The sequence below is a fragment of the Typopeltis vanoorti genome, chromosome 5 (genome assembly GCF_054136105.1).
Source record: "Typopeltis vanoorti isolate ZY-2024b chromosome 5, IOZ_Tvanoo_1.0, whole genome shotgun sequence".
Lineage (NCBI taxonomy): Eukaryota > Metazoa > Arthropoda > Arachnida > Uropygi > Thelyphonidae > Typopeltis > Typopeltis vanoorti.
In genome coordinates this window covers 99751388-99773303 of record NC_143553.1, presented here as the reverse complement: position 1 = coordinate 99773303, position 21916 = coordinate 99751388, and the positions used below count along the sequence as shown (strand labels likewise).

The window sequence follows — 21916 nt, the reverse complement described above, 5'->3', positions numbered from 1 at the left end:
TAGTTTGATGTAAAATCAAGTGAGAGACAAGAGCGCACACTGTCCTCACTATATTATTCATCATCTATATAGGTCTCATTATGAAGGTTAATTAGGCCTCACATTAATTTCTGCTGTTAAGTATATGCCAGTGTTTCATTACTTGTATGTAAGGAAATCCAGTACAAGCATCAGGATTCCTTAATTAAACTGAATAACTGCTGTAACCAATCTGATAGAAAAGCAGCATAAAAAGACAGAGACTATGAAAATACACAGGAACATCGTAAGTATTAACTGCAACCTGAATGGGAAAGAAACCTGTAAAACAGATAAAATATATCAGCTATTTGGATAGAGTTTTTAGTGGAGATGCAAATTAAATATGGAAATAGACAACAGAATTAGCAAAGCTGTGTGGTACAGCATCGACAAAATAAATGTTTATGGAATAAGAGAGAAATTAGTCAATCCCTAAACCCAGTAGCGTAGCTAGGAGGGGGTGGTCCGCCCTGGGCAGCACTTTTTTTTTTTGGGGGGGGGGTTCACGTGAGACAATTTTATTTGTCGATGATTCTTTTATTTATGTTAAATTAGTAATTTTTATTATTTGATTAACAATTAGTTTTTAACAACTATACTTACAACTAAAATAAACAAAATATAAATATAACAAAACTGTTACATTTCCCTATCATTCTATAATTCAAATTCTTAAAAATAAAACAATAAAACGCACGGTAAGGCGATTGCTTTATTGGTTAATTGCTTATAGCTGCAGCAGGCGCTGCACAGTCAATACACATTTGTGAAAACGTTTTTTTTTTTTTTTTTTTTTTTTACCCTTCTAATTTTGTGTATAACTAAGGTTTTAGGCTCCCGGTAATAATATTTCTGTGGTTCCCTATTATATTAGGTTTTTTGCTTAACACTTTTAATGCGTGTATAAAAATTAACAAGCATGATTCCAAAATGCTAAAATGCCCGATTCATCATTAGTTTTTTATTTTTAATCTGTTACACATCTATATCATTTGGTCGTTATTGAAACCGTTGAAAACATAATTATTGTATTCTTTATCTGTGGTTAGTCTAGAGCAGGGGGTGGGCAACCCTTGGCACGTGTGCCAAACGTGGCACACCAACGACTTTTTTCAGGCACGCAACTCCTGGCTCACCTTGACAATTAAATAAATAAATACATTTCAAACATCTTTGCTGACTTGTATATTTTAACTTAATATAATACAATTTTATTAAGTACAGCTATACCAAATAAAAATGCAATAAAGAAGCGAACCCTGACAACTGTTTTAGTAATAATAAGTAATAAGAAACAAAGATCCTATTTACAAGCCTATGTACAAGTTTTGTCCAGTTCAGTTGTTGCATCATTCGCCAGGCAGCCAGACGTAGCGTGACTCCTTTACCATCATTTGATATATATTTTCGTGTTTCGTAAAGAACATATCCATTTTCTAAAGTACGGGGATTTGGATTTTATTAAATTGTAAGTCATTAAAATATGGATTGGAAGTATTTATTGTCAATTAATATGTTTAACTTATTAGATATAAAAGCAAATTTCCTTTACATTGCCATAAACATACCGTATTTACTTGAATATAACTCGCACTTTTTTCCCCCAAAATTAAAGCTAAAAATCGTGGTGCGAGATATATGTGGGAATTTTCGGAAACTAAAGTTTTCAGTTTTTTTCGTAAAATCCCGGCATATATCTCGTACCACGATTGCTTTTTCCTGCCTATAGAACAGTTTCCTTGTGTGCATTCTATTCAAATAGTGCAATCTTCTTACCCATTATTTCAAGCAAAAATTACCAGTAATTTACAAGACTTGAGATATTTAATGAACAATCGTTCACGAATGACTAATGAATAGACACTACGGTACTAGGCCAGTAAAGATAGAGCAGCATTTTAATTAGTTAGAGCTGGCTTGGTTGGCGAGTGGTTGGCGTATCCGCTCTCCAGCCAAAAGGCTGTGGGTTTGAATCCTGCTGGGAATGGATGTTTGTGATTGTCTGTGAAAATACTAGTGGTGGTGGTGGTCGGCAGTAGATGGCCTTGGTGTAGATCAGTGGTGACAAACCATTTTATGTGCATGTGCCAAAAGTTTACACATTGAGTTGCTGACATGCCGGGCAGTTTTTAGTAGGTGGAAAATTAATATAAAATTAATTAATTTATAATATAATATTTTATAAATAATTATTTATAATTTTATAAATATTTTATTTTATTTATAATATTTATTTATATATAAATTTATAATATTCAGTGTAAAATTTATTATTGTATTATCAAATTGATTTTAATGATGTTGGTTTGAAAGAAAAAAAAAACTGTAGTGAGAAAAATATTTCTGCATTGTAACTCACCATAGAAGACAGCTGAGCAGGGGAAGCAGCATAAGGATGTCAACTTGTCGGCGAAATGCTTACTGTATTTACTTGAATATAACTTGCACCCCTGATTTTACTTGACGAAAAAAGACATCAAAAAGTTTTTCATATTACCTCGCACATGAAAAATGTTTAACCGTGTTCATTTAACATGTTGTTACCGCTTGGAGCGGTAACAACATGCCCCCAACAGACATTATACTGCAGATGCAAGAAAAAACAAGTGTAGTTTTATTGTATCCCTGAATAAGGTACGGAGGCTTTTGTAGTCTGTAATATATAACAAATACTCAATAAATAGTGTAATTCATTAGTTAGCACTGTTTTTATTCCAGCTGTCTCTAATTGCACTATTATTCCCTCCCACAGAAACTATGCTATATAGACTCATGGAAAACCATATGTTGCACTGAAAACAGTATCAAACTAAAAACTATTGTCAATTTTTCAATTACATAAAACAAGTGTTTGTTTTATTGCATTTGAAATTTTCAATGTCATTATGACAGATCACAAAGGCTAACTTCAAATAAAATTCTACCACGAATTGAAACATGCCATTTAATTACGACAGCCGCATGTCCTTTATTTAATAGGACTCACTGCGCTGTCCTTTAGTTTTTTTTTTTTTTTTTCTAAAATGGCCATTTTGTCCTTTATTTTGTGAATTGAAATAGTAAATTGAATATTGATGCCAATATATTTAAAGGATGCAATTCATAAATTTTACCAAACCTGCATTGATTATTTAAATAACTGGGACAGCTGTTTCGTGGAAATGAACATATTTGAATGGGTCCTACTACGAGAAATCCCTCTGCAGGTGAAGATCGAGGAAGGTGTTTGGTTCACTTCCAGTCACTAGAACTTAAACATAAATGACGGCGAACTATTTGATGAAGTTTCGTGTATTAAAAGTTATGTCACCAGTGAAAATATTGAAGAATGGCGACAAAATGACGAGTCCTGCCGATGTAGATGGGTTGAAATTTTTAAATATTTCGCAGATAAACACGTGTCTTTTAAAAACATTTTAAAAATCGTTGACTTTTGCTTATGTTTCCATGGATCTAATGCCTCCACTGAACGAGTATTTTCATTAGTGAACAATATGTGGACCAGTGGGAAAAAACAATTAAAAATCGAAACATTGAAAGCATGAATTTATACCAAATGGAACTTTGACATGAATTGTATATAGTTTTATGAATTTTTAAAACACAAACCTGATTCTTAAAAAAAGTTCATTCTTGTGAAAAGTATCAAAATTAAATTTTTTTTAAAGTAATAATATGATTGTTTAAAATGTTATATATATGCTTATATTTTACAATAAACGTTATAAAGCTTTTTAGTTTTTTTTAGTGAAACAAATAAACGCAAACTGCTTTTTTTATGAAACAATTTCTGATTTGTCCTTTATTTTCTCCAAAAAAATATGATCACTACATATAATGCGTGTGTGAGTTCGCCTGCCAGCTCATCCCAAACAAGCAGGAATAAAATTAAACCAATGGTTGAAACTTTGTGCGAGTTGAGCCTGCCGGTAATGAGAAGGTTCCGTCAGAATGATAAATGACACCCCTTCGTGAATGTATTAAAACTAAGAAATATATTGTGAATGTTGTTATGACAGTTTCAGATGTTATAGAATTCTGTTGAAGAGCATTTCAACTCAACAAATGTCGGTTGCCTATGTTTTTGGGTCGAGTGATCTTTTGTTAATACCGCACCAATTATATGCACGTCTTCATAGCTGCTCTCATTTAAAACAAAATTTAAATTGTACGTATTGTAACAATTAAAAAAAAAGGTTGAATAATTTATAAGCATATATATATATAAAAGGATATCACCTGTAAATCGTTGGCGTGCCAGCAAAATTCTAGGATGTGCCACGTCTGACATGCATGCCATAGGGTTGCCAATTAATGCGCCCCTATGGCATGCATGTCAGACGTAGATGATCAAGGTAGTTGCGGTTGGTGAAGACGGAGAGCTGCAGAGTAGGTACCCTACCTCGATGAGTCTTTGGACTCCCTGGAGGTGTTATGTAGTGATAATAATAATGTGTAGTAATAATAATTGGTGTAGTATTAACAAAAGATCTCGCGAGTCAAGCATAAAAGCAAGCCTCCAATCTTTGAATTGAAATGCTATTTCTCTTCAACCAAATTCAATATCTGAAACTGCCATAAAAATAGTCACTCTATATTTCTTAGTTTTAACATGTTTACGAATTTTAACACTTTCCGTTTATATTTATTGCTGCTTGGTTTGAGCTGGGGGGACAGACTCCCGCACATCTAGTTTTTAGTTAGAACCGTGTTTGCCAGTGCAACATATGGTTTTGCTTAAGTCTAAATAGCATAGTTTCTGTGGGAAGGGAACATGTGATTCATTAGTTAGTGCCGTGTTTATCCCAGTTGTCTCTAATTGTACTATTTGTTGAGAAATATATTACACAGACTGTAAATGTCTCTGTACCTTATTCAGTGATAGAATAAAATGACCTGTTTTTACTTCTGTCTGCAGTCACTATTGGCTACTGGGGAGGGCATGTGGTTTACCACGGGAAGTGAGTTACTATCGCAGAGAAACGTGTTTAAACTTTTTTTTTTTTATGTGCGAGGTATATGTGAAACTTTTCAATTTCTTTTTTTGTAAAGTGAAATTAGCAGTGCGAGTTATATTTGAGTAAATACGGTAAGTTATTTTTAAACCTATGTGAAATGTATTATCAATATTCAGGATTATGAAGTGTTATCTGCACGTGATTAGATTACATGCATACCCTTCTCTTTCATTTGCATGTGTGTAGGTCGGCTTATAATTGTACTAATTTTTGATTTGCTTAAACTTGGTTGGTATATGTAGAGAGTGATTATGATGAGATTTTCCGAATCCAAATTATAATTTTTGTCAGTGTCTATATGTCTCTGTCCACATTTTTACACCCCATAATCTGATTTTCATTAAAGTTAAAAATTGTATGAAGAAAGCAATTATTTAATAATTATATATATATATATATATTTATTTGCTACCTACTCTTTACAGATTGAGCAGAATGTTACAACTGCACCAGCAAAGAAACAGACATTCAAACGAAAATGATATTAGACAATTTAAAGAATACTGGACTGAAAAATTTTGCATGATTAAGAAAGATAATTAAGCATTATGCATTTTATGTTCCGAATCAGTTGTTTGTAAGGCTTTTTCTGTAAAGAGACATCTTGATGCTGTTCATAAGAAATTAAGTAATAAAAGTGAGCAAGAACAGAGAGAATTAATTTCTCGTGAACTGAGCAAGACAAAAAAAAAACAGTCCGATGCGTTGATGAAATTTATTTCAGGTAGACCTAGTTTCAACTTTGTTGCTGCTAGTTTTGAGGTTTCAAAAGTTGTTTCAAAACCACTCAGTGATAGGGAGTATATTAAAGAAGCATGGCTAGAATGTGCTCCTTTCCTTTTTGACAATCTTTCAGAAAAGGTAAAAATTATTCATCTCATTAAAGAATTGTCTGTGAGTAGAAAAACAATTAAGGATAGGATACTCGAGTTGGAAAGGAATACAGCAGAACAAACAAAAGTTTGGCTTCATGTAAGTTCTTTTCTATTTGTGTTGATGAGAGCACAGACATTACATCAGCTAGGCTGGCAATCTTTGCTCGATTTTGTAGAGATGACAAAGTATGCGAAGAGAGGATTAGCCTTGTAGCACTACCTGAGCGTATCATTGGGGTTGAAATATGTAAAGCAGTTATGAACGAATTATCTATTCGGAAAACTGATATTTCAAAAGTGGCATCCGTCACAACAGATGGTGCACCCAGCATGATAGGTAAGAAAGCAGGATTTGTAAATCTGTTTGCAAATTATGGTGGTCATCCACTGATAGATTTTCATTGCATCCTACATGAGGAGAATTTATGCACAAATGCTGGCCTGAAGGAACTTCAAGAAGTGATGCAAACAATAACCAAGGTTGTTAAGAGGTTGTTAAGGATAGGTACGAAAACAGGATTTGTAAATCTGTGCAAATTATGGTGGTCATCCACTGATAGATTTTCATTGCATCCTACATGAGGAGAATTTATGTGCAAACACTGGCCTGAAGGAACTTCAAGAAGTGATGCAAACAATTACCAAGGTTGTTAATTACTTTTCTGCACCTGCTCTGAATAAAAGACAATTTCAGAATCTATTGAATGAGGTGGATTCGGTTGACAAAGGACTAATAATGTACAACAATGTTCATTGGCTTAGTTGAGGTCTTGTTCAGAAACGATTTGTTGAATGCCTGGATGAGATAAATCTCTTTTTGACTAATCAACAAATGTATTATAAAGAAATGTATCACGTCGTGTGGGTTTGTAAACTAATGTTTTTTGCAGATTTTTGCAAACATTTAAATAACTTGAACCTCAAACTACAGGACATGAACATATCTTCAAATACACTTGTAGATGTTTTCGTGGATAAATATGGATGATTTTGAAATGCAGTTGATTGATTTTCAAAGTAATTCAATTTTAATGTAGAAATTTGTTGATCTCAGAGTTGACTTGGAAAATATTGAAAAGGAGCGATTAGAGGAGTAACAGAGAGAAGTGTGGAAAAAGGGGGTATTAAGAACTTGGAATGCTATTCCCAAATCTTTTGTATGTTTAAAAACCCTTGCAACAGCATTATTATCCATGTTTCCATCTTCTTGTGAATCATTGTTTTCAGTGATGAACTTTGTTAAGTTTCATAACAGGAGTAGCCTTACAGATGAAATTAGTAGCACATGCATATCTCTACAGGTTACAAAATATAAACCTGATATAAATTATCTTTCATTAGTGATGTAGTAACAGCAGAAGTCTCATTGATGCTAAATAAATAAAATGTCGACTATTTTTCTTTCTCTAGTTTTGATTTGATGTTTTCTGCTAAAAATGGTAAAGATTAATTTCTTTTAATATATTATATGATATAATATAATATATATTCATAATATATCATAATTCATTTAATATAATATATAATAATATATTCACCAATACAGCCACTCTGGTCTTGCAGACCATGCGCTGGATACCCACCATAGAATAAGGTGGAAGAAAGCTACGATAATACACCATAGCAAATTAAAATATGAAAGGCTATTCATGGAATCAGCCTCAGCACTAAGAAACAATCCAAACCTCAACAAATTTGGTTGCATGAGACTACCCCAAATTTGGGAAACCTACATCAGAAGACCTTCAGCCCAATCGGTCAAGAATACTAACATTGCCCGCTAGGGGGCACCATCAGGACTTTTAGGAGAAAGAATAGCTTCCTGCTTTGTTCCTCATTTACTGTGTGTTATGCTTGCATGCACATGTCTTGTATTTAAGTTCCTGTGATAATGGCAACGCGACGTTGCCGAAATATTGGAAGTGTATTAAAATTTATTTTAATGTATATTCTATTGTATGTTGTAATTTCCTTAAGCTATTTAGTAAGAATGTATAACCAACGTCTAAGCCTTTCGACGAGAATTCCACGAGAATTTTAATATATTATGTAGGTAAAATAACAATTTATCTGTAATTTTTATGTATTACTCGTAAAGATTAAGAAGTAATAAAATTATATCTTTAATTTTATTTTCTTTTATTGTGCTTCAGTCAAGTAAAATGATTATGAGATTGTGCACTGCAATATATTGGAAAAACTTGTCTGACTTGTCTGACTGATCTTTATAGAAAGAAAAAAAAAAAGAGAATTATTGTTTACTCTTGCTGATGTTAAAATTGCATCTTTAAATTGTGTGGCTTTATATGGCAGGTAGAATTACACTTAAATGCAAATAAAAAAATATTCATACTATCAACAGGGTAGAAGGACTTAAGTAAAAATTCTGTCACTAATTTTACATTCATTCAATCTTACATGACTTACAATAATCGCTCTTACAATATTCTTTGATTTTTCCATTCTAGTGTGATTATTTGAAAAGGTCTTCCCAATACTTAAAAGAATAAATAATAATATGTTCCCCAAAATTTCGGTTGGCACGTGAGAAAATTTTGCATCAAAGATTTGGTGATTTTGGCATGCCCACTAAAATAAGTTGCCCACACCTGGTCTAGAGTCCAGATTTAAACAAATCTATCATACTGCTGCGCATTCGGGAGTTTACGGCGATCAAGGAGCCACGGCGAAAACGCCTGCTGGTCTGACCAGTGGTGACAGTGACTAAGATTGCCAGAAATGCTATATGTCTTTTTGACTTTTTTGTAGTATTTTTGGTGTGTATTGAGAAGGGCGGCAAAAGCTCTAGCTATGCCACTGCCTAAACCAGTGATGTACAAGATGATATTCAAACCTATTTTAACTTATGGACCTGAGAGCTGGATTAGAAATAAAACAAATGATCAAAGACTAGAAACCACAAGCACAAGAGTTCTGAAAAAAATTAGGGGAGTGAATTAGTGGCAGAATTATATTAAAGGTGAGGCTCTCAGGAAGGAACTTAACATTGTTATCATTCAATCATGAGCAGAACTAATCTGAGGGGGTATAGTCACTTAAACAGAATCGAAGAGGAAAGGTTAACAAAAATGGATGTTAATTGCCAGGATAGGGAAAGAGACTTGATGTAGTTAGATTGATGCAGATATAAGTTCCTTAAATGGCCAAAGTGTATGATCTGACAGTACTGAAGTCCTAATAGATAACAGACTAATTTGGAAGAAAATTGATAATGAGATGTTCGTGGCTGGCCTGGTTGGCCGAGGGATTAGTGTATCTGCTCTCCAGCCAAAAAGGCTGTGGATTCGAATCCCTCCATGGGCATGGATGTTTGTGACTGTCTGTAATGGTGTGGTGGTGTTGGACAGTAGATGGTGTAGATGATGCAGTTCGCTGTTGTTGGTAGATTTGAGTGGTGGAAACAGAGAGCTGTAGAGTAGGTGCCCTCCCTCGATGAGTCTTTGGACTCCTTAGAGGTGTCATGTAATAATAATAATATTCATACTATCACAGTATCCTTTACATCCTTTATGTAAAGGTACATATTAGGTACATATTAGGAATTTGATGATGATAAACTAACAGATACGTCACCCATACTGTATACAAAACATCAAACATCTGTCGGTTTGGTTCTAGGGAGGCTGGGTATCTAAATTACTTAGCCTCTCCCCTCCCCCCCACTCAGAATCATATCTTAAAAAACTGGTTAATATTGAAGGAATTTTATGTTTCTTTTGATATACATTATGAAGGAAGTAAATTTGCTAAAATGATATTGATTTCTAAAAATGATTCATATTTCTCTAGGCTGATATATTTCCCGATAGAGATCATGGTGGTCGAATATTCCGCAATGAAGCTGTACTCTCATCATGCGGTATTCCTCAGGTATAGTAATGTTCTGTAATTTTCCAAGCATAATTCAGTCATGCATCTATATAATACTTGGTAATATGAAACCAATCTCTAGAAGAAAAAAAAAACAGTATAAAATCTGTTTATTGAATGTTATTGAATATTCACGTCATCTCTTGGAATGTAAATAAACTCACGAGCTGTCTCGACAAATATGCTCACCCAGCTGCCACACAACTGAAGACTGAACAAAACAGAATATTTTGTATTTAATTTTAAAAAAAAAAACTTTCTAAGCGATTTCTTTTTTTTTTTTTTTAACTTTAAGAAAACACAGAAGAATATGCATAATATAAATGGCCAGTCCAGTAACAAAAATTAATGTAAAATTATATTTTCTAAAAAATCAATGTTATTCTTTATGTTTCTTCTGTTCTTATTATTTATTGATTTTTCCTTGGAATGGTTCTTACATAATGGAAATGTTCTCCAAATAAGTACAGCACTGCTAATCACACTTTATGGAACTCCTATTGACTTATTGGAACATATCATTAAAAAATGGGAAATCTTAGGTGAGTACATTTTTTTCATGGTGAATAGGATTTTATACTGTTTTGTCAAGCCCTGTTCATGAGGTTTATAGGATGCTGTGATAATTCAAAACAATTAAGATTTCATTATTAGTTTTTCAGTAATTTTAATCCATATTATTGTTATTATTATTAGTATTTCCAATATATATCATCGATGGTTTACTAAGATATTATGATCTATCACAGGATTTCATTGCTAGTTTTCCTATGAAATTTGAATAATTGTTGAGAGTTTTCCTATCAACGGTTTTTAAATTTCATCTGTGGTTTGTTAAGTCTCTAATTTAATTATCTCTTACTTTGCTGTCTTCGAATGAATTTGTAATTGCATCTATTCATCTAGATCTTTTTGATCTTTATCCATTTTTGCTTCAAATAGCTACTTTATTAATTTTTTTTATCTTTTGTTCTAAGTAATCATGCTACCTTAGATATTCTTGAAATATTAATACTGTCCGACTACAGATCCAAGACTCTCGGTTTGCAATGTGCAGAAGAGTCAATTCATATTGAAGGGAAGAAAGGAATAAGGCAAGGTACGAAATCATTACCAATAACAAAATAATGTGCTTTATACATAAATTTTCCAACTGTTGTGCAAACAAAATAGTTACCACTTAGAAACTAGAATTTTCAAAAAAAGAAAACCTAATTTTCTGATGTATAATAATCAACACTCATCCCACGAAATGCATTGATTACCCTATTATCAGAATGGATTCGCCGTCTTCTGATGTGCGTAGAAGTGTCGAGGGTTCTCACATCTGTGGTCGCACAGTAATGCTGTCTTTCTAATATGATTATTACTACCCAAGACTCCATGGAGTCAAAAACTCATCTAGGAGGTCCTTTTATCATACACACAGCTGCCACATACCATGGTATGATTCCAATCATTCACAACTCTGCATGCTAAAAACCTTTTTCTGCTCTCACCCTCTTTATACAGTTTCCAGGGATGACCTCTGGTTCTCCCCTGATTTCCTACTGTTTTCTGTAGAACCTCTCCAACATTGATTCCGTAACATCCCATTACTAACTTGTAGACCTCTATCATATCTCCTCTCTTCCTCTTATCCACTAGACTCCGTAAATTGCGTCTTCTCAATCTTTCCTCATATTTGACATTCCAGAGGTCAGAAACTACCTTAGTTAGTCGTCTCTAGACCCTTTTCAACATCTCTTCATCCTTTTGAAAACCAGGTGACCAAATCTGGTCACAATAGTTCCATGCGCTGCCTAATCAAAGCCTTATTACAATTGAACAAGAATCTCCCTACTTCTGCAAGTCAGTGTCCTCCACATCATTCCCAGAAGTCTTTGTGTTGTCTTCACAATTTTTTTTTTTTGGCAATGATGTATCCCCTAAATTTCAAATCCTTATCCATTATTACTCCAAGATCTCTCCACCTCCAACAATACATCCCCACCAAGCATAAATTCTACATCCCATCTTTATTTCCCAAATTTTGGAACCTTACATTTTGCAACATTTAACTGACATCCCCATTCTTGTGCCCAATCACTCAATTTATTCAAGTTGTAAGGCCACATCTTCCCTATTCTTCATAGTTTTCCCAACTTTGCATCATCTGCAAACAACTGACTACCTCCATCCAAATCTTCGCCAGTATCATTAATATATAAGGTTAAACAGTAGTGGCCCTAAAGCAGATCCCCTGAGGCACACCGCTAGTGACTTTCCTTTCCTGGATATTGCCCCCCCCCCTGCTGATACCTATCAGATAGCCAGTCTCTAATCCAATGTACTAATCTGATATCCAACCCCATCCACTCTACTTTGACTATCAACTTATCATGCGGTAATCTATCAAAAGCCTTTGCGAAATCTAAGTATACTACTGTGTATCTCTCTCCTCTTTCCAAGGAAACAGTCCCTTATTGTAATAAGTAAGTAGATTACTAAAGCATCACCTTCCTTTAGCAAATCCATGCTGTCCATCAAAGATAATACCATTATTGTCAACTCAATTCTGGATCCTAGTTCTCACAAGCTTCTCTAACAACTTAACCACAACACCTGACACACAGGTAGGCCTATAATTTGATGCTTGAGTTCTATCACCTCCCTTATGAAGTGGCACAATCTTTCCCTCCTTCCACTCCTTAGGAATTTGACCCACTGCAAGACTCATGTTAAAAAAAATATCAAGGCAGGTGTCACCTCCCTGGCACATTTCTTCAGAATACGTGGTGATATATTATCATGTTCTACAGCCTTATTAAGCAAAGTTGAGCAAACTAGGTTTGCTCAACTCCCCATACACCTCTTTCTCACTTAGAGTCAGTCTCTCCTCTCCATCATCAACTGCTTTCAATCTCTCCATGAAGTCACATTCACAAGATTAAAAGACCTTTATGAACTGCTCATTAAGTATCTCCACTATATCCTCTGCAACAGCTGCCTTTATACCATTTTCCGCAATCAATGTCATCCTTCCATAATCATTATTTTTTTTGCTGGCTACAATTCAAAAGAACTCCTTAGGATTCTTTTTGGCTTCATTAGCTAACTGCTGCTCATACGTCACTTTTGCTACCCTTATCAACCAAATCACCCACCTTGCCTGGTCTTTGTAATCTTCATGGAATTGGTTATTACCACTTCTCTTATGCTGCCTCCATAATGCCTTTTTCTCTGTATCACATGCTTAATCTCTTAATATCTTCAGTTTTAATATGGTTCTGTCATTGATGTCATCTCTTAAATCTCCTAACTTTTCTCAAAATTTCAAATTATTGGTCTCCATTCACATATTAGCTTTTTCATTTCTTATGAAATTATCAGATTCACATTGTTAAAATCAGCGCTATTTTTATAAAACAATAGGTGCCAGTACGCATTCTTTGCTAGCAGGAAAAGTTAAAAAATAAATCAGTACTGAATTCGTATGTCTGGTATTTATGGTACCACCCAGTTTCATACCATCCCAAAAAAAGCACTGGTTAAAATTGACTTGGACACTGTCTTGTATATTATTTATTTTGTCTTTTGTCTGTTTTATTCTTATTCAACATAAAAGTAATCAGTTATCCACTATATTCTTGCTTATTCTGTTATCTGTGTCCATATTTAATTTGTCATCTTTACTATAAATTTTGATTAAGTATTTAAAATGTTTTCTTTTCTATAGGTTAACCATTCAGAATACAGTCTTTGCTTTCTGTTTTTCTGCTTACATTTTTTAAAAATTCTTTTTATTGCTGACTTTCATACCAGGCTTGTTTGTCACAAAAATTTAGTTAGGTTAAAGTGCCTTGAAGACTTAACAGGTTTATTGAAAAGAATGACATCTGCATAGAATAAAGAATTTAACATTCCTTATTTTGATATCCAGTTTATTATCACTTTCTTTTCTGATGTGAGCCATATACATTAAAAATAATAGCAACACTAGCATATAGCCTTATACTTGATTTTATGTCAAACATCTTTCTTTATATTCAGATTTTAACTGTTTACTTACTGCTTTCAACTATGTACACTAATTTCCATAAATTAAGGAACAGAGAGAAAAAATCACAATAACTGACAAACTATGTAATGAATTTTTATGCAATTTGATGAAAAGCAGTATATGATATGGGAAGTGAAAGAAACACCCACAAAAATATAAATAAATAGTTTAATTCAGTAACAAATGGAAGACATTGGTCAAAAACAAGAAGTCAAATTGCGATTGGTCAAGTACTTCAATAAGGAGTGTGGTCACCCCTCACAGCAACACAATGCTCACAACAATACTTTATAATGGTGTCCAAGAGCTCATTTGATAATAACAACCATTGCTCCTGAAAAGTCCTTCAAGGTTTAGGGGAGGTAGTTGAGAGTGGCAGCATGGCTACTTGGAGCATCCCAGACATGCTCAATTCATGAGACCTAGCTGGCCAGTCCATACATACATACAATAATCTCTTCTTGAAGAGATATTGGTCCACAAACTTTGCTCAACAAAGATGAGTATTATTATCTTGTAGGATAAATGTATCCCTATCACGCACATATACAGACAAATATAGGGATCCAGAACCTCATCTCTATTAGTTGCAGCATTCATGGTTCTCCTAGGAAACACATACAGGTTGGTGCATCCACTTAATGAGATGCCTCCCCAAACCATCACACTAACTCCACCATAAGTGTCCATTTCATGGATATTAGAGAGATAATAACATATCCTTGGTTTTCTCCAGATTAGAGCACACCTGATTTCACTTTGTAGAGCAAATTGGGACTTGTCTGTAAACAGTACTATAAACTGTGCCTCCATAGTGCAATTATAAGAATGACAGTATTTTGTGCCCTTCAATTGGAAAAGGCTTCAGTTCAATTCTATTTGTGATGAGAGGGATCTTTATATCGGCTTTTTTTTTTTCAGCTGAAGGTGAGTTAGCCAATCACATAGCAGGAGGTAGCAGGGTTTTTTCTGGAAACTCAAGTTTTGCATCCTGCATACAGGCACATTGGTCATGAAAACACGTCATTTTTGCAGACAAAAAAAATACTGTTGATGATTTCGTAGAAATTGTGTATAGTGGTAGAATTAAGTAGTAGGGGTGATGGGAGATGTGTTTGTACAGAGTGAAGTAGAGTGCCCTCCCACAATGTGTCCTTGGATTTCTTGGAGGTGTTAGATAATAATACCATTCCCCCATTGGTTTTGGATCATCCAGTTACATGAAACCTGGTCCATTTCAAATGTTCTCTCCTGCGATGTGGGGGATAAGGACATGCAGACCACCTTCCTGAAGCCTTCTGCACACAGTAGTAGGAGATAATAATGTTCCTGTAGCTAACATGAGGTCAGATCATAGCAGATTCAGGGTAGCACTCCTGTTTCAGCGAGCATATAACCAAAGATATCAGTTACCCACTGAAGTTGTCCATAGTCACTCTTCACTCTATCTCCAGGATGCTGTTTGTGACTGTTGTAATCGTTGAAAGTTTTTCCACTTGGTTATGTTATAAATTAAAGATGCAGTAAATTATATTCTTAGTTTCATACTTTATCCAAGTGTAAGCAAACAATGTTTGCACATGAAGTAATTTCACGACAGGGTAACTCATATAGAGACTAATGACTTCACATCAATTGCTGTAGTATCCCAAAATGCAAAGCACATATCCTTACAGACATGTATAATGCATCATTCATGTATAATGCTCGGCATTATACATGTCTACCCAGACTAGTTTCGACCTTTATTGAGGTCTCATCAGTGCATAGCATAATGCATAACATTATATCTAATCTATTTCTATCTCTAATCCAGAGTATTTTAAAAACAAGGTGTGACTTCTTTTGGCTGCTTGTATATGGAAATATGACTTCTATATTCAACCTTGGTATCACTTCTGGATCTGGCTCCCACTGATGAGATCTCAATAAAGGTCCTTTCCTTTCTGTTTCTGTCTATAAGAAACATATTTAAGACTGAATGAGGACACTTCCTTAAGGAATTTCACTGTTGTACACAAGGACAGAACTGGAGTTAGTCCTGATCGAGGAGCAGCTATCCTAGTGGGCAGTCATACTCCTTTCTATCATGTCCAGTTTAATACTGCTCTGGAAGCACTAGCGATTCACCTATCTGTGGGATTTCTTATTACAGTATGTTTGATTTATTTATCACCAAGTGCTGAGTTCTTGAAACTGCCTGAACTCATACTTCTTATGGGTGACTTTAATGGTCACAATATTCTGTGGAGTAGTGCCAACACAAATAGATTAGGTCAAATTATTAAAAGAATCCTTGACAATAATGACCTCTCCCTTTTGAATAATAGACTCAATACTTTCTTCCATATGCCTACTCACTCATATTCTACAGTCAATCTTACAATCTGCTCCCTTTCCATTCTTCCACTGCTCATGTGGGACATCGAGGAGAACATATATGGAAAGCAGTCACTGTCATGTTCTTTGCACAATGTTTTCACTGGAACCATGTTCTCCTACATGGATGCCCATATGGAAAATGGACCATGCTGACCGGAACACTTTTTTTCCTATCTTGAAAAATTTAATGTTGATACAGTCAGTCAAACACCTATCAGTGAAGCAGTAAAGTATGTAACAGACTGCATTGTCCAGTCAGCAATAGCCTCCATTCCAAGATCATCTCTATTTCCACCCTGTCCAAAGCCTTGGTGAAAGCCAGAGTGCCAGACAGCCAAAAAAGATCGACACAGAACATGGGATATGTTTCATAGATACCCCACCACATCAGACTTAATAGCTTTTAGTCATGCTCAAGGCAAAGCACATTATGTGAGACATCACAGTCAAAAACAATCTTGAATCCAGTTTACCTCATCAATTAATCAAATAAAAAAAGGGTATATGTGGAACTACAAGGGGGGGTGATTATGAAGAGCTCAGGAGACAGCTTGCAGGTGTAGCATGGAATGAGGAGTTAGCTGGAAAAGAGATCAATGCAGCTTGGGGGATTTTCAAAAAATATTTAGTGGATGCAATGTCTAAATGTATACCACGGGTGAGAAGGTTAAATAAGTTAGGTGTGAGATGGATGAATAAAGAGATTAAGCATGCAATACAGAGAAAAAGGGCATTGTGGAGGCAGCATAAGAGAAGTGGAAGTAACCAATTTCATGAGTTCTACAAAGACCAGGCAAGGAGAGTGACTTGGTTGGTGAGAGTAGCTAAAGAGAGGTATGAACAGCAGTTAGCTAATGAAGCTAAAAAGAATCCTAGGGAGTTCTTTCGATATGTAGCCAGCAAAAGAAAGAATGATTATGGAAGGATGACATTGATTGGAGGAAATGGTATAAAGACAGCTGTTGCAGAATGTGTGGTGGAGATACTTAATGAGCAGTTCATAAAGATCTTTCAATCTTGTGAATGTGACTTCATGGAGAGATTAAGAGCAGTTGATGATGGGGAGGAGAGACTGACTATAAGTGAGCAAGAGGTGTTTGGGGAGTTGAGGAAACTAGATGTAAATAAGGCTGTGGGACTTGATAATATATCACCGCGTATTCTGAAGGAATGTGCCAGGGAGTTGACACCTGCCTTGACATATTTTTTTAATACGAGTCTTGCACTTGGTCAAGTCCCTAAAGAGTGGAAGGAGGGCAAGATTGTGCCACTTCATAAAGGAGGTGATCGAACTCAAGCATCAAACTATAGGCCTATCTGTGTGTCAGGTGTTGTGGTTAAGTTGTTGGAGAAGCTTGTGAGAACTAGGATCCAGAGTTGGGTTGACAACAATGGTATAATCTTTGATGGACAGCATGGATTTGCTGAAGGGAGGTCGTGTTTTAGTAATCTACTTACTTATTACAATAAAGTGACTGCTTCCTTGGACAGAGGAGAAGGATACACAGTAATATACTTGGATTTTGCAAAAGCTTTTGATAGAGTACCTCATGATAAGTTGACAGTCAAACTAGAGCAGATGGGGTTGGATATTAGATTAGTGCATTGGATTGGAGACTGGCTATCTGATAGGTATCAACAAGTTGTGTATGGGGGTGCAATATCCAGGAAAAGGAAAGTCACTAGTGGAGTGCCTCAGGGATCTGTTTTAGGGCCATTACTATTTTAATATTAACTTGTATATTAATGATATTGGTGAAGATTTGGATGGAGATATTCAGTTGTTTGCAGATGATGCAAAGTTGGGACGAACCATAAAGAGTAGTGAAGATGTTGTGGCCTTGCAAGAAGACTTGAATAAATTGAGTGATTGGGCAAGCAAATGGGGATGTGAGTTCAATGTTGCAAAATGTAAGGTTTTAAAATTTGGAAAACAAAGATGGGATGCAGAATTTATGCTTGGTGAGAATATATTGTTGGAAGTAGAGGAAATAAGAGATCTGGGAGTGATAGTGGATAAGGATCTAAAATTTAGGGGACACATCGCCAAAATTGTGAAGACAACACAAAGACTTCTGAGAATGATGAGGAGGACACTGACGTGTAGAAGTAGGGAGATTCTTGTTCCATTGTATAAGGCTTTGATTAGGCCACACATGGACTATTGTGCCCAGATTTGGTCACCTGGTTTTCAGAAGGATGAAGAGATGTTGGAAAGGGTCCAAAGGCGACTGACTAAGGTAGTTTCTGACCTCTGGAATGTCAAGTATGAGGAAAGATTGAAAAGATGTAATTTGCAGAGTCTAGTGGAGAGAAGGAAGAGGGGAGATATGATAGAGACCTAGAAGTTGGTAAGGGGTTGTTATAGGATCAATGGTGGAGAAGTTCTACAGAGGATAGTGGGAGATCAGGGGAGAACCAGAGGTCATACCTGGAAACTGTATAAAGAGGGTGTGAGTAGGGGAGTGAGAGGCAGGTTTTTTTCGTGCAGAGTTGTGAATGATTGGAATGCCTTGCCTGAGAGTGTGGTGTCTGCAAGGAGTTTGAATGTGTTTAAGACCCAGTATGATGAGATGTGTGTGAGATTAAAGGACCTCCTAGATGAGTCTTTGACTCCATGAGGTCTTGTTTAATAATAATAGCCAGTGCAAAAATTGTATTGGATAAAATCTGGAAAATGAAAGGCGGATATAGAACACATCATTTGTCTACCTTAGACCATAATGAAAGTGTTATTGCTGATCCCAAATCTGTTGCTTCATATCCTCCTGATTTTTAATATTGAAAGAGCAGCAAAAGAAACAATGGCTAAATTTTTCTACCAATGGATTTCAGGCATACAATCAGCCATTGATTAAGGAGGAACTAAAAAGAGCTCTTTTACTGACCTTAGTGCAGTAGAGCCTGATGACATCCATTTTGAAATGATAAATCATCTAACATCATCTTCTGTGGATCTCCTCTTCATGTACAATATAGAATACTTGCAGAGGAAGAATTTCCAGATTCTTAGCATAAGTCAGTTGTTGTTGCTATCCCAAAACAGGAAAGAATCCAACACAAGCAAATAATTAATGACCTATTGCTCTGACCAGTTGTCTTTCTAAGATATTAGAAAGATAACTGGTCAGTTGTCTTTCTAATATCTTCGAAAGTAATGATCTTTTCTCCGATACACAATGTGGCTTTCATAGGCATTGTTCAACTTTGACCATTTGGTTGGTTTAGAAATTTGCATAAGAGATGCATTCCTGAAGCAGGAACATCTGGTTTCTTTGACATGGAAAAAGCTTACTACACAGCCCGGAAGTATCTCATATTAAAAGACCTCTATAACTTAGGTGTCAGAGGACATCTTCCTCTATTTATTAAAAACTGTCCAAGTCAGAGTGGTAAGTACCCTATCTCAGTGATATCATCAAGAACCTGGTGTTCCTCTAGGCTCTGTCTTAAGTATGACACTTTTTGCTATCCAAGTTACCTCAATCACTGAACATCTTCCTCCCACTGTAGACAATGCTCTGTATGTTAATGACTTCACAATTTACTGTCACTCTCGTAACATGAGGATAATTGAAAGACAACTTCAGCAAGCAATTGATCATGTTTTGCTATGGGCTCTTAGTAATGGGTTCAGGATTTCAACAGAAAAAAGTGTCTGTTTACACTCCTGTCATACACTTAACCCAGATCCTGAATCGAGAATAGGCCAAACTGTTATTCCAGTAGCAACAGAAGATAAGTTCTTGGACTCATCTTTGACAGAAAACTTACATTCCTTGCACACATTCATCAACTAAGAGAAAAGTGCAAGAGAGTATTGAATCTCCTTCGCACTCTGTCTTCTACTGCATAAGGTGTAGATTGATCTTCATTGTTCCATCTTTATCATTTGCTTATATGTTCCAAGCTGGATTATGAATCTCAAGTCTATGATTCTGCAAGGCAATTTAACCTGTGATGGTTGTATTCCATCCATCATCAGGATATACAGATGAACTGGTGCCTTTTGCACATCACCCACTCAAAGTCTTTATGTTGAAGCAAATGAACTGGCTCTATCACTTAGGTGGAAACAGTTGTCTCTTAATTATGCGCTAAAGATAAAGTCTCTTCCATATCATCCTACAAGAACTAGTCTCTTTTCTCTGCATTTGGAAACTCAATATCACACATGGCAGACTGCAATATGTCCTTTTGGTACGTGTGTTAAAGAGACTATTCAAACTTTTGGCATGAATGTTGACAACATTGCCTACACCAAACCTAACAACATCCCTCCATGGTAGGTTTGTACTTCATCTTGCAACCTCTCACTTTGTTACATAAGTTTCACTCCATCTGTCTACCTACAATTGTTTAATGCACATAGAGCACCTGACTGATTTTGTTCTCATCTATACTGGTAGCTCAAGAACTGTGTTGACTGTGCTGTTGTGTTTCCTGATATTACTATCTCCAACCAGATCCCACATGATTGCAGTAATTATAAAGCAGAGTTGCATGCCATTCAGCTTACACTTGTACATATAAAAGAAAACCGCTACCAAAAGTAATTTATACAGACTCATTGAGCTCGTTACAGGCTATCTCCTCTCCTATGTACAATCTACAACCAGTGCTGTATGAGGTGCTACACCTATTATACAAAGTAAAAACCTTTAATTTTGATGTTTGGTTGTTCTTGATTTCCAGCCACATTGGAATTAAGAGAAATGAGACTGCTAGATAAACTCGTACTTTCTCCACGTACTGTTTGACAGTTCTGTATACAGACAGTTTAGAAGATCAAAGCTAATTGCTCACTGATGGTCATCATGGCAGGAAGCATTGACAAACAAATTATATGGCATTAAGCATTGACATTCTAGTCAATGTAGAAAGAGAAGAGAGGAAGTTGTTCTTTCTAGGTTCTGCATACATCAGTCATCTTACACATTCTTATTTACTGAGGACTGATGACCCTCCTGTGTGTGAAAAATGTAATATGCATCTTACTATTTGTCATATTCTGGTGAATGGTGAGCACTTTACACAAGAGAGGAATGAAATTTTTACCTTAGCCAAGCCTTATACACTCAGACAGATTTCATGATGTTTTAAACCTAATACAAAGAATTCATTTGTACACAAACACATTTGACTGTAATTTTGTTTACATATAGATACTGCATCGTTTAACTCAATGTTTGTACATCCATATTATTTATTAGTTTATCTTTGACTATTTATGTACTGCTGTAGGCTTTGACTTTGTGTAATTGCTATGACCTTTGCTGTAATTTTGTTCATACAGTATGAAGATGCTGCATTACTAAACTTAATTTTTGTGCATGCATATTATTTACTAATTTGTCTTTGCTGTTTATATACTGCTGTAATTTTATTTATATGTAGATACTGCATTGCTCAGCTTAGTTTTTGTACATGCATAGTGTTTACTAGTTTGTCTTTGACAATTTACGTACTCAAATGTGTGGAAAGGCTTATGTGTTGGCGGTACAGGTTAATTTATTTTCACAATATTGATTACAACAGAGAATGATAAGAAAATAATTCAAAAGATATATTTCGGTGATTACACCACATTTTTTTATTATTCAGTTATATAAAACACTGAAATAATAGTTCCCGACAAGTTTCGTAAATCATAGGATTTACATCTTCAGGGGGTAAATAGTATAACT

General features: G+C 35.3%; 1 protein-coding gene across 4 annotated transcripts in view; it reads left to right on the top strand.

The window, feature by feature from the left end:
* Nucleotides 1-21916, top strand: part of LOC150106688 (methylcrotonoyl-CoA carboxylase beta chain, mitochondrial-like) — a 321267-nt gene that overhangs the window by 68763 nt on the left and 230588 nt on the right. For all 4 annotated transcript variants that reach the window (XM_090392642.1, XM_090392638.1, XM_090392640.1 and 1 more), the window contains exon 5: nucleotides 9725-9805. In XM_090392642.1, coding sequence (XP_090248768.1) covers nucleotides 9725-9805 — 81 coding nt within the window. The remainder of the gene's footprint in view (nucleotides 1-9724; nucleotides 9806-21916) is intronic.